At 49.8% G+C, this 12,880-nt stretch overlaps 5 protein-coding genes across 5 annotated transcripts; 3 read left to right on the top strand and 2 right to left on the bottom strand.

The window, feature by feature from the left end:
- Positions 1-899: 899 nt before the first annotated feature.
- N7482_007884 (uncharacterized protein) lies at positions 900-1,383 on the top strand (the record flags this gene model as incomplete). Its single annotated transcript, XM_056690008.1, has 2 exons — positions 900-1,039; positions 1,104-1,383. 2 exons carry the CDS (start codon positions 900-902, stop codon positions 1,381-1,383), a joined length of 420 nt encoding a protein of 139 aa, XP_056542437.1.
- Positions 1,384-1,423: 40 nt separating this feature from the next.
- Positions 1,424-2,494, bottom strand: N7482_007883 (uncharacterized protein; the record flags this gene model as incomplete). Its single annotated transcript, XM_056690007.1, has 1 exon — positions 1,424-2,494. The coding sequence occupies one exon, from the start codon at positions 2,492-2,494 to the stop codon at positions 1,424-1,426; it is 1,071 nt and encodes a 356-aa protein (XP_056542436.1).
- A 1,627-nt stretch (positions 2,495-4,121) lies between these two features.
- N7482_007882 (uncharacterized protein) lies at positions 4,122-6,944 on the top strand (the record flags this gene model as incomplete). The annotated part of the gene is made up of 4 exons (XM_056690006.1): positions 4,122-5,756; positions 5,954-6,162; positions 6,218-6,473; positions 6,525-6,944. The coding sequence occupies 4 exons, from the start codon at positions 4,122-4,124 to the stop codon at positions 6,942-6,944; spliced, it is 2,520 nt and encodes an 839-aa protein (XP_056542435.1).
- A 39-nt stretch (positions 6,945-6,983) lies between these two features.
- On the bottom strand, positions 6,984-8,711 carry N7482_007881 (uncharacterized protein; the record flags this gene model as incomplete). The annotated part of the gene is made up of 6 exons (XM_056690005.1): positions 6,984-7,190; positions 7,246-7,695; positions 7,748-8,052; positions 8,104-8,291; positions 8,351-8,435; positions 8,486-8,711. 6 exons carry the CDS (start codon positions 8,709-8,711, stop codon positions 6,984-6,986), a joined length of 1,461 nt encoding a protein of 486 aa, XP_056542434.1.
- Positions 8,712-10,093: 1,382 nt separating this feature from the next.
- On the top strand, positions 10,094-12,673 carry N7482_007880 (uncharacterized protein; the record flags this gene model as incomplete). The annotated part of the gene is made up of 10 exons (XM_056690004.1): positions 10,094-10,404; positions 10,473-10,500; positions 10,572-10,810; positions 10,877-11,024; positions 11,075-11,165; positions 11,215-11,244; positions 11,299-11,365; positions 11,416-11,865; positions 12,199-12,418; positions 12,476-12,673. The coding sequence occupies 10 exons, from the start codon at positions 10,094-10,096 to the stop codon at positions 12,671-12,673; spliced, it is 1,782 nt and encodes a 593-aa protein (XP_056542433.1).
- Positions 12,674-12,880: the final 207 nt, after the last annotated feature.

Below are 12,880 nucleotides of genomic sequence, written 5' to 3'. Positions count from 1 at the left end.
TGAATAGAGATTGCCAACAAGATATCAGCACTCCCGCTAATCACTTGGAAACTTTGATGGTTGAAAAGCTATCGAGGACCAGGGAATATGGCACAACAGACATATATGTCTCATTAAGATATCTGCAGGCCCCAATAGTGTCCAGACAGCAGAGGTGGCGAAATTTATGTATAATTTATTCGCTGTGCCTATGATCCAGGGAAGCTCGTTAGAACCATAATGGTTCGAAGTAATTTTGATTTAATTATTATTAGGACAAATTATACACTTAAACAGAATATCTAGTAGTATCATACTAAGGGGGTTTAATCTCGAATGGCTTTGACTTGGACAGCTTTGACTTGTAGCTTTCAGCTCAAGCAGCCCATTCAATGAAGTGTACTGTAATATACAAAGCGTATTTTACTGTGCCCTTCAATTTAACACGGCCCGCTCAATGATTAATCCACGCCGAGGCCTTGGCGGTGAATCCAGAAAGAGTTACAGTATCATGTGTGTACCGAATATTGGTCAAGCCGATTTCGAAAATAAATGTAACTCGTTAGTTAGTCCTTCAATCTCAATGCATACTGTTATACCCAACCCGTTTGTATGGTCGGGACAAGGCCTGGATCGACTCCCCCAGTGGCAAATCAGGCTTCCGCTGCCGTGGATCATTTGCGGGGGCGGTGCGGAAGAGGTGCGGAAGCGCTGCGGAAGACTTTTATGAGATGCTTCCACCTCTTTTGAGTGGAAGGCTAGTGGAAGCTTTGTGGGACTGATGGGAGAGATGTATTTAAATACCAGTCAGCAGGCATCTGTGTTTACCTTCATTTTCATTGTCCACCACACTGTTTGGCTATTATTTACAAGTTGCCAGGGAGCTTTTCAATTTGAAATACCACAACACGCCACGCACTATGGGAGACCAAATGGACTATCATCCTACTCCTCTTGGAAACTGGCTTGAAGACCTCTTCAACAAGTTGTTTTACCAGCCAGATGATGGTCTAAGCAAAAAGGCGATGGAAGAAGGACTGAGCCCTCAGCTGAAAATTAGGTAATTCCTTCCATCTATAATCTCTTGTGGATTGTTAGTCAGTCTAATATCATATCTCATACAGTATCAATGGTCAGAATGTGCCCAAGGAGGCTTATGATCAGGTGATAGCCGAGACACGGCGCACATACAACATCAGTGTGCAAAGTAGCCGCGAGCTGCTGGCCTCATCTGATGCAACAGATAACGGCATTGGTTCTGTTGCGCACATTCAGACTTTTATATTGGAGGACAAGAAAACAGGCACACAACGCAAGCAGACGAGCTTGACCATTTCTGTGATTGCGTCTAGTGACGGGGGAAAGCAGTTGATTGAACTGACAGAGGTTATGTTGGACCATTGAGATTTCCTGGCCTTATGTTGTGAAGCCTAGATTGCTATGGTCAGGGGTACGAGCCGAGTTCGGGTAAAGCGAGACCAAATTGATCAAGAGCCTCTTTTCCTGCCCAGTGACGGCAATAATCTACTCCCTTTATGAACCCCATCATGATCATTCCGAGTTCTTCCATGTCTGAAGGTTGCGCTTGAGCAGTATCAGCCTCCCATGTCCGAAACCACACTGGAAGCAACAAGTGGTCCTGCAGAGCTGCCAGCCAGAAATATTCGGATGGCGCAGTCCAGAGCGCCCGCTGTGCGTAGAAACCAAGTTCCGCAAAATCATGGTGAGAGGCATCCCAACCGTTCTTGAGAAACGAGTAGAGCCCTTCAATGGAAAACCCGACGATCAGGGTTCGTCGTACACATTCATCGAATACCCATGCCCGCCATGCATCGTGTGCGGATCCCACGGGAGTCGCATTTCTCAATGCATCGCTGACAGGCTTGGCATAGCACTTGAGCTGGCGAAGCCATCGATCCAGGAAAGGCCCCGCCGCTTCGGCTTGCGATCGCAGCGCAATATCCCCATCGAACAGTTGAACGATCTGATAGAGGCATAATGCCTGTACCGAAGCTAGTTGCTCAGTGATGGACATATCATCTAACTCGCAGTGCTTTTTCAATAGTCGTCGCGCCGCTTGACTGATGCACCGATTGACCAAGTGCTCGTTGTGACTATTTCTCTGAGCATTAAGGGAGCAAATTCCCAGAGCTTCTTGCATGACGGATGGTAGGTGGTCTGTATATAACCGGGCGTGTATGAACGGAATATGTCCTCGATTTGCGTACATACCTGGCCAGGATTTGAATTGCTTCACGGCCGAAATAATTCGTTCTTGATATATTTCACCTGCCAGGACACTTCGAGTCGGTGCTGTATTATCTGCCCCAACCTGATCCGGGACCGCAAAGCTGTCGATATTTTCCATGATATCTGGCCAGTCCAGGTCGTAGCTTGGGAAGAAAGGAATTTCTGACCCAGTCAAGGTCAGACCCGCGGTAGCATTATTATATAGGTCCAAGGGTCCAACGGCCATATTCACTTCCGGCATCTCGGCAGCGTTGATACTGGTCATACTCTGCGGGGAGACTGTCGATATTGGGTCTTCACCGTCTGAGACTTGAGCTTCCGCTACAGGTCTCGTGCTTTGCGGGTTCTCATATATACACTGCAAGGACCGAACTCGGCAGCGATAGCATGGGGAATTCAGGTCACAGCGGCGCTTCGCTTTTACGCAGTCTCGGCACGATCTCCGATACGGCGAAGGCATTGTAAATGCCGCAGAAGAAATAAAAGAATGAGGAGGTCGTCTTCCCTCTGAAAGGAGAATAAGGGAAAGCGCCTAACCAGGAAGTGCGCAGGATCGTGGAAGCTATAAAATGGTGAGTCATCCGTCCATCCCTTTTACCAGGTAACGAGCCAGTGGTCTCATACAATACCTGTTTCAATTAACTAGGCCCAGATGATCTTGTTGGAGCCGCGGTACGTCGGTAATGAAGGTTGCGTGATGGACGGGAGACAAATGAGGCCGCACGGACAATTTGCCAACCAACGTAATCTTCCGCATCACTTCGAGCGTTATCGCGCTAGTTATCACCGTAGAATAGATGGCCCTGTGGGACATGTCCTTTTTGGGTATAGTCTACCATGGGCTGCTTGCTGACTGGACATGGAGTGCTGGGTGAGTAAGCTGGATTGAGCAATCACATGACTGAAACGACCCCGATCACAGAGCATAAACCCGTGCTGACATTTACTCAGTGAGCCTGGGCCTGACCGCGTCATAACAGCGGCGGCCCAGACAGGAAAGCCCCACCAGCCAGCCAGACATGATCCTGTGTATATAATTGCATGTTAAACATATCCCGAGGATTAGAATTGGGATATGTTCAGATATGTTTAATCCTTGTCACGACACTGAATAACAACAGTGTTCATTCTCAGGGAACAAAAAGCCATGGACGCCATTGGCAGTAGATGGAGGATAGCAAAGCTCAGGACATTGAACGCAAAGTCAAGTGCTCCACTATTCTATGGTTAATTCTTAAGGTTCTATCACTTTTGAACTCCTCGATGAGCCCTGAAAGCGCTCTTAAGACTTCCAGCGTTTGGGTCAGCGGCCCCTACAGATTGACTTCCCCCCAACCACGGCCCCCCAATCCTCTGTCCGTCATGTCCATATTCAACCATGCCTCATCATGGCCACGAGCCCACGATGCCTTTTGCAAGCAAACGCGATTGAAAGTGTCTTCAAATCCTGGTCTATTAGCTATCACCTATCAACGTTAAGTCAGCCGACCCCTGGCAGAGGATTTCTGTACAGCCTCAATCTTTCCTCGTGCCCTAATTGGTCGCTAGATATCACCCGCTTTGGCACCTGCCCAAGCGCCTGCCCGGACATTTCTCCTTTTCCAGTGCGGGGACTCTTATCTGCGCTCACCATTACCGCCTGACACTTTATTTCCGGCGATTCATTAACAGCCTGTGAGTCGGCCAGTTCCAACCAAATAATCGTGCTTGGTTATTGCGGCCCCGCTTCGTTAGCACATCGCTGAATCGTCTCCGTTCGCTTCCTTTGCCAGGTCCGAGTTGAGCTTCTTCGGTAATCAACCCAAACACCTGCTAAGAATGAACAGTCCCTCTCCTCTTCATAGTCGCTATATATTCGTCTCGCGATTCTCTCCATTCCTCCCACCGTCCCCATGCCGAGAGAAGACATAAACCTGCTCTGCGAGCGATTTAAGACCCTTCTGGGCGATCGACTCTCAGAAAACCATCGAAAACAGCGCTTTTTCCCGCATGGCACCGCGAATGAAGTCTTCCGAAACCACAAGCCAGATTTACAACAGCTTTTACAATATGTGAGCAAGGCCCTTCTAGCAGACGGGAAGCTTTTAAAGCGCGTTGCTCATCGGATCCTGGAAAGTCTCTCGAACGTCCTAGCAGTTGTGCTTATGGACAGAGCGCGGAATGACACGTCGGTCCTGGACCAGTTTCTGAGTCTGATTCTACATGGAGATAACTGCGAGAGAACGACCCCAGTCTTGACCGATGCCGAATTGCCCATTTCTCAAGCTAGGGCTGAAGGCCTATTTCCGGACAGCGGAGGTGCCTTCTACACCAGGCAGCTGAGGTTCTGTGCGATCGTGCTGCAAAAAGAAAAGGAGGTGAAATACTTAGATAATGAGCAGAGCCTGTGCCCCCTCCCGTACCTGGGACAGAGGAAGATCGGTTCTGGAGCCTTTGGGCAGGTGTGGGAAGTCGAAATTGAAATGCACCATATGCGTTCGGCGAGCGGAGACAGTGAAAATCGAAATCCAGTACTACTTGCGCGGAAGGACTTTCAAATTCAGCAAGCATTTGATAAGGAGTTGGAAGTGTTGAGGAATATTATGCACCAACCCGAAAGGCACGACCATCTGGTGACTCTGCTCGCCATTCTTCAACACGAAGCCACCTACAGCCTGTTCTTCCCGTTGGCGGTCTGCGATTTGAGCCACTATTTTGACCGTCTACACGACCCACCAGTCCCCGAAGCCCTAGATGAGAAGAAGGCTCTCTATCACCGTGGAGTTGCCTTGGCAGGAGCCTTGGCATTCCTTCATCATGGTTTCTCTAACGTGTCATGCTATCATCTGGATTTGAAACCGCGGAATATCCTCGTCTATAATGCGGACACGGCAGATGAAATGTGGAAAATCTCCGACTTCGGTCTTTCCCGAGTCAGAGTCAAGGCAAACTCGCCGAAAGATGGCGACTCAACCATGACAATAGGGGTGCAGGGGACATACTTAGCCCCGGAGTGCGCAGTACCTGGTGAGAAGGTCAGCGCTTTGAGTGATGTGTGGTCATTTGGCTGCATATTCAGTCTGGTTCTCACCTTCATGATGAAGGGTCGCAATGGTATCCTCGAATTTTCGCGCCGACGATATCAGCAGCCCAATGGTGACCTCTTCTACACCAATCCTAAGAAGCCCCAAGTTTCGCCAGCCGTAACTCAATGGTTTGATCATTTGAAAGAGTTAGCCCCAAAGGATCCCCATTCGAAGGTGATATGCGAATCGCTTGACTTTCTGCTTAAGAAAGTTTTACTGCCTCAAAGGGAAAATCGAATGGGGGCGGGGGGAATCGAAGCCCGAATGAAAAAAATCTGGACTGACTACAGCCGCTTAGAGCATCATTCAACACCTAACGGAAGGCGGCATTCCGATAATACACCGCTCAGGCGGCGTAAATGGCCGTTTGGGGCAAATGCAATCTCGGGGCCCACGCCACCGCCTCTGGAGGTTGGGAGCTCCGCTCGTGGAAGCAGATTCTCGCCAGATGGTAAAATTCTGGTATCTTTCACTTCCACAAAAAATCGGGTCTGGGAATTGTCGCATATGCCGAGGCCTGTGGACGTTCAAATTCCGGGATTTGTAAACTGTGTATCGGTCAGCGAGAACTATATTTGTAACGGGTTGGATGGAATCTGTTTTAAGGTGGGCTGACTCCTCTGCGATCCAATTTTCCATCACTAACAGTACCGCTGCAGTGCTGTATTTATCCCATCACGGGAGACTCCATCAATCAGAACCCAGAGCCCACATCCCTCCCCGAATTGGGCTCTATAAAGATGGCTGCCCTATCGAAGGATGGTGCGTTGGTTGCCTTCATTATTACCCAGGAACCGGGTGGGACCGAGATGGAATGCTTGCGATATCTTTGCAAAACGGAAGACTTGATACATACCACACGTGATGGGTAAGTAGTTGAGGCTGAAAGGGCCCGAAAAGTGCGTGCTAACGGATAGAAACAGAGGGCACCCCTCTCCTATATCTAGCAGGTCAAACTCGGCAATCTCTGCCCCTTCATTGGGATCCATGACCACGAGATCCGCTATAAACAGGCTGGGGCCTGCCATTGGCTCGGCTGCAGACATTCGGTTCTTTGGCTTCACCAGCGAGGGACAATTTCTGGTCATGGTGACCCAAGAAGAAACGGTCAGCTTCCGTGTCCAAGCATGGGAAACCCAGGGCGACACCCTGTACCAAGACATGTTGATTCCACATAGGGTGAGTGTGGTGCATATATTCTGATGATAATATTTGCTTACGGTGTATTAGGGCTCTTCTGCCACAACTGCTGCACACTTTACAGCGTGCACAGTTTTTGTGCTCAGCGGAACTCTCCGTTTGGTTATATTGTCACAAGAGCAGTATCTCATCAACGCCAATTTGTCCCAAAAGACATGGAAGATCAAAGAGCTGAAAAAGCAAATGGTCCATATACATCACAGCAATGATAACCAAACGCTGATCTTTCTCAAGCGCGATCGCAAACAGATTTTTTCATTGGCCGTCTCGGCCATTCATAGTACCTCTGATCCGACCGAGATGGCACACATTAGTCCTCCAAAACGTAAGGACCAAATTAGTATTGTCATGCGAGAGAAGGAGGGGGGGGGATCGGAGGTATTCTTGGCTACGGCGGAAGGCCTCTTCGAGACTGTTAATGTGCCAGCCAAGAAAGTATTACGAAAATGATCCGTCCCATATACAAAAGCAAGACAATGGGCATAATGTCTAATCATACATCGAGCCCCTTTCCATGGTATCCTCCTTGCTCTTTGACTTCATGCGCTGCTTGGTGTTCTTGAGAACCCACCAGTATAATAACGTGGCCGCTGTCAGTGGTACGGACAACACAACGTATACCCAGAACTTTGGGGACACAACCAAGTTGTGATCATTGGGGTCCATCTCAAAAAAGGAACTCATTCCCAAGAGGGTCTATTTCGCGGTTCTTAGCAAACATCTCATATCTCTACAGACCCTGGCCACTTACTGCAATGAATGTGGAAGGAAGATAGATCAGCGTGACGATGGTGATGACGCGCACGGTTGTGGAGTCGTCGACGGTAGAAAGCGTCAAATCGAGCATATATTGGGTCTGGCGTTTCGCTGTGTTGGAGTCCTTGAAAGAGAGGGTGTCCGTGATGGAGACTGCCAAGCATGCGGTCCGACTCTTCAGAAACCACGCTTGTTGCGTGTACGCATCCACCAGATTTACATAGTTGTTGAGTAGCTGCTTCATCGCATGGGCATCTGACTGCTGCGTGATGTTGCGCTCCGCTAGGGCCTCATTGACATCGTGCAAGGCCTGGAAGGTTTTTCGGAGGGACCTAAATATGGGTTGTAGCGATAAACAGCGAGCCTCTGCATGACGGACGGTGCCTAGTGTTTCATGGTTTACTCGCAGCTCCTCTTCTATGCGCTGGGCCATGTTTGTGTTGGCCTGCGAATGTTAATCTAGAATGCATTTCTGTTTTCTGCAGGATGCAACGTACAATAGTGAGAACCTTGCGCTCGTAGTAGGCGAGGTAATCTCGCCACAGAGGGAAGAATGTCCCAGAAAGAACGTTGTGAATAAGAAGCGGCTGGCGTTTGAAAGCCAGCACCTGGCGCGGGATCTGCAGGAGTGTCGCCAGGCGTTTTTGAAAGACACAGTCTGGGGTAGGATTGAGGAAGATCCAGGTGGACTGGTTAGTTTCTGTGTCGTACTTTTGATAGACTGCGGTCTGGCGAATGACCCAAGGGTCCAAGTTGTCCTCAAGGGATTTGCAAAAGGCGTATTTCATCAAGTAAGCGATTTCTATGATTTTGTCAGTTAAGCATGATTGGATCTTGAATGCGACCGGCCTACCGATAGAATGGTCATTGGATTTAAACATAGGCGCACTGCTGAAGGCCTCTTCCACTCCAACTCTCTTCCGGCAGAAGGCGAGAGGATATTCGAGGACTTCTGACGAGGCTCCGGTAATATCGATGATCTCCTGGAAGATCTGGCGAGTCACGTTTAGTGGCCTCCAGGAGTTTTTTTGACTGACAGAACTGGCGCAACGTTAGACGACACAACATACGCAATATCTTCTTTTATTCCAGTCACATACATGACTCGCAGGTCACTTCCTGTCCTGTTAGAATCGGTGTTCCAGTCGCGCAATTCCGCCAATGACCCGAGGCTGCGTACTGTCACTATCCAGACATCAACACATGGCAATCGATCGGACGCAATGGATAGTTACCGTCATTCCCCGAGTTCACATCCGTCCATGTTACCTGGACATTGGGCTCTTCCGTGGTAAAACATTGTCGGGTCTCTGCTCGCGTCCAGTAGTCCTTTGGGTATGGGACAAGAGAGTACAAATCCCCCAGATCTGACCATGCGACGTGGCTGACCGAGGCGTTTCTGAGAGTCTCGATCGTGGGCGCATATGTCGCTCCCGTTCCTGGCATGTTCTCGAGCTCCATGATGGTTGTGATGGTGGTCAGACAGGAAAAGTTTGACACTTAATTACAACGGCACGATTCTTCCAACCGCCACGATTTATACGACATAGATGTTGATGTGAATCAGCCTTGGGAGGATTTACGCGCATCACACGGCCAAGGCTCGCCTTTGCCCGACGGGCTTAGCGGTAGTGGCGTTGCAGTCAGGAGCATTAGGTAACTGAATTTTTTTTTCTCATTTGTGTCAGATAATTGGTCAAGGAGGGACTAGCCCCATGCATGATGCTCGAGCCCCTTCCCATCCCATTTCCTCGTGTTCATTGTGATCTAGTCCGAAATTTGCCTGCAGGCCAGGGGGGAAGGAAAAAGTTAGCACGTTGTTTCTCAGCCGCATTGTTGCACTGCCCGAGGCATAATCTTTTGGGGGGTTGTCAACACTTACTCAAGTTCGGCCTTTCAATACGTTATTAGCCTATGTTTCATCCTTTTGGTCCACACATGGGCACATGGGAAGAGCTTACCTCAGTCACTTCCTCTGGGGCGTCGAATGAGAACACATCTTCATGTATCTGTAGCGCCGCACCCCCACATCAGCGATAGAACAAGAAGCCAGACACTATTGGGCCGCGGGCTTACGTGAATATGGAAATTTAATCTAGGATGGTTGGGAAACCTCTTTTCCAGAAACACCTGCAGCCTCGCGCTTGTCAGGTACTTCCCGGGAGCGTCCTGTCGGCGCATAGGGATCGCATCGGATGGAGGCGAGGACGACGCTGAGAAAGAGCTGAAGGCGCGTCTGAAGCTGGACATTGATCTTCAGGCCAACCGTATTCAGTGAAAGTGTTGCGATTTTATAAGAATCGAGTAAATAGTCGAAAGATTTGGTGGGAAAAACATCCAGGGATTCAAAAGGTTGGCAGAGCGGGGATCTCTTCCTTTTCGGATACGCTCTGTGAGATAATGGAGGCTCTGCATCCCGCAAGTTTGCCGCGTGCATGAGGTATACCAGTCACGGGTATTCCTCCGCGATCCCACCAGTAAAGGAAACTCCCGATCCAACCATTCCTTGTGCTGATAGGGGGAACATGGCTGCAGGCGCCCGGACCCCAGTGCCGCAGCAAGCTCATTAAAGCGGGCCAATCGATCGCTCGCTGGCTATCAGTTTCCGGCTTGATTGACTGATTCAGGGAGACGGGGACGATTGGAACTGCGCGGGGATGGGAAGTTGTACCCCCTTCAGCTAGTTTGCTGCCGATCCCATTTTGCTCAGCACAGGATGATCTTGGCGGAGGCGTTGTCCGTGCTATGCAGGGTCTCTTCTTTTGACCCAGATTCCCTCCATCTGAGCCCTGTTGATCGAAAATGTCGTATGTTTCGTCGATCTTCACGAAGCCCCCGACAGGATGGCATCGAACAACAGCAGCAGTGTCGATGCAGACGAGATTTTTCGAGCGCTTGATCGGCTTCCCATTCATACGAACTTGAATGCGACTCGAGATGACTTGCATTCAACACGCACAGCAACAACGCGAGGCGGGACGGTTGAGCTGCAGCAGCCTGCGATTCCACTCACACCGCAGTTGTCGTCTATGCGATCCGTCTCGCCCCAGTCCGTGTCCCCTCGAGCACCAGTGGGCCATGTGTCGCCAGTGCCCACAAATGACACGATCGATTATGCGCATGTCACGCAGGACCCGAGAGATCGCGTGGTTAAGTAAGGGACCAGTGGGTCGGCCCGAGTCGCACCGTGGCTAACTGTATACACTGTTACGCCCCGCATAGTCAGAAACTGCGCGGAATTCATGTTTTTGTGAGCACTACTATCACAGTCTCTCTTCCCGTCCCACTCAATGTCGCTAATTGAGCTTGCTTTGCTCCTAGATGATCACCATCAGCGGTGTCCTCGGAGCCGGACTGTATGTGCGAAGCGGATCGATCTTACGATTCGGAGGCCCTGGCGCCGTCCTCATATCTACCACGGTCATGGGGTTACTCGCTTGGCTGGTGATGCAGTGCATTGCCGAGATGCTGACCCTGTGGCCGATATCTGGTGCGCTGGTGGAATACGTCGGAACATTTGTCGACGAGGATCTGGGCATCGCGGTCGGAATTGCTTATTGGTACCATCAACTTGGTTGTCTATGCGTGGGAAGGTAACCCGGCAAACTGATTTCTTGCTACACTAGGTTCACTTATGCGATGAGCTTTGCGGCGCTAATTGTGGCTGGGGCGGGTGTGCTCGACTATTGGGATCCGGGGAAAGCCATTCAGGGGACGGTGATGTTTTTCCTCGTTCCGTTATTTATCATCTTCTTCAACAGTTTCGGAGTCCAGGTGCGACGATAATTACCATACACTGGAGATGTATCGCTAAGGATTGCTAGATTTATGGGCTGTCAGAGGTGATCGGAGGCTTTCTGAAGATCATTGGCATATGCGTGGTGATTGCTTGTATGATTGCGATTAACATTGGGGGTGAGACTTGTCCCAAGAGACTCTGCTTGATCTGAACTGACTTCAATAGCCGGGGCCGAAGGCCATATCGGTACAAAATGTACGTCACTACTACTTCCCCCGACGATGACGAAGGTTACTCAATCTGGCGCAGATTTCAAATACGACACCATCTTCCCCCGTGACCCAGCGACGGGTGATTCTTGGGCATCTGTCTTGTTGTACGAACAGCTCCCAACGTATGCAATCGTATGGATATTGATTCGTGCAGTATTTCATTCTCGACCGCAGCATTTGCATATGTCGGTGTAGATATCACAGCCGCCACTGCCCTTGAAGCCCGCCCGGACAGCAAACGTTCACAGGGAGACAAAAGTTTATGGCCTGCCATCTCGGTCCGATTTATCGCAACCTGGACAAGCTTCATCATCTGGATCATCTACTTCCTTGCTGGAATCCTGCTTAGCTTCAACGTCTACTGGCGCAATCCTAGTCTCCCCCGCGCATCGTTCCTCGGATCCCCGGTCAACCCTACCGATGCCAACGTGATAAACAGCAACTCCGGGTTCGTCATTAGCGCATCGCTTTCGCAGATCCACGGACTCGATGATATGGTCGCGGCGATTATACTCATAACGGTAATTTTTTCGGCCAACACGAATCTATACGTCGCCTCCCGAGCGCTTTTTGTCCTCGCCCGCAAAATCCACGGCAGCGAGTGGTACTTGCAGTGCCTGGCGTTCTTTGGAAAGACGAATAGTTACCAGGTGCCAGTCAGGGCAATGCTTATCTCGTGTTGTTTTCTGTGGGTGCCGTTTTTGTACCTTTCACCAAATAACTCGCCGCATACAACTATCGCAAGCGTGGGTTTCCTCCTTCCATTTGAGAGTTTTTTTTGACACGTTAAATAGTTACTCGAGATCCTTTCCCAAATGGGCTCTGTGAGCTGCATTATAGTCTGGACTTGTGAATGCTGGGCATTCGTCCGGTTCTATAACTGGTAAAATCTCCACAACTCTGTAGACCCATATGCCATGTTGACCTTAAAAATTAGTGTCTACTATCACCGTGACAGGATCAACAGCTCCCCCTACTTTGCCCGACTCCGACGCTTTTCCCCGGGCGCAGAAGATGTCTACCCCTGGCGCTCCCACGGCCAGCCCTTCACCATGTACCTCGCGCTCTGCGGCTGCCTGGTCGTCCTCGTCATCGCTAATGGCGCTGCACTGTGGCAGGGTTTCTTGGTCCCTGGATTTCTCTCTGCTTATCTTGCCGTATGTTCCTCAACCCATCGTAAAACATTATGATAAAATACTGATTACACTCGAAAGCCACTCTGCTTCATTGTCCTCTGGTTCGGAATCAAGTTCCTGCGCTGGGGAAGCCTGAAGCTACATCTTGAGGATCTGTCGGATTTTGAGCAGGTTAAGCTGAAGTTCCGGTACCTGGATGAGATTGGGCAGAGGGCTGCGGTAAGGGTTCAACCGCAACAGCCGCGCGGATGGGGAAATCTATGGGGCTTGATGTAAAGATACATATTGTAGTGGGGGATCTGGTGACATTTTGATTTGGTTGTCTTGAGTTCCTTGTTTAGGTTGCACTGTTTGCATTGAAGGATGTACAGTAAAATAGTTCAGTCACTACCGAACACACACTCTACATTCTACTGGCGTGACCTTATATACGAGGTTGTTGAGCCAATAAAACAGTCCGTTCAGATAAAATCTTCTAGGTTC

Source organism: Penicillium canariense, assembly GCF_028826845.1.
Source record: "Penicillium canariense strain IBT 26290 chromosome Unknown utg000004l_segment0_segment0, whole genome shotgun sequence".
Classification (NCBI taxonomy): domain Eukaryota; kingdom Fungi; phylum Ascomycota; class Eurotiomycetes; order Eurotiales; family Aspergillaceae; genus Penicillium; species Penicillium canariense.
Note: the sequence above shows the minus strand (reverse complement) of the source record. Positions and strands in the feature narration are given on the sequence as shown.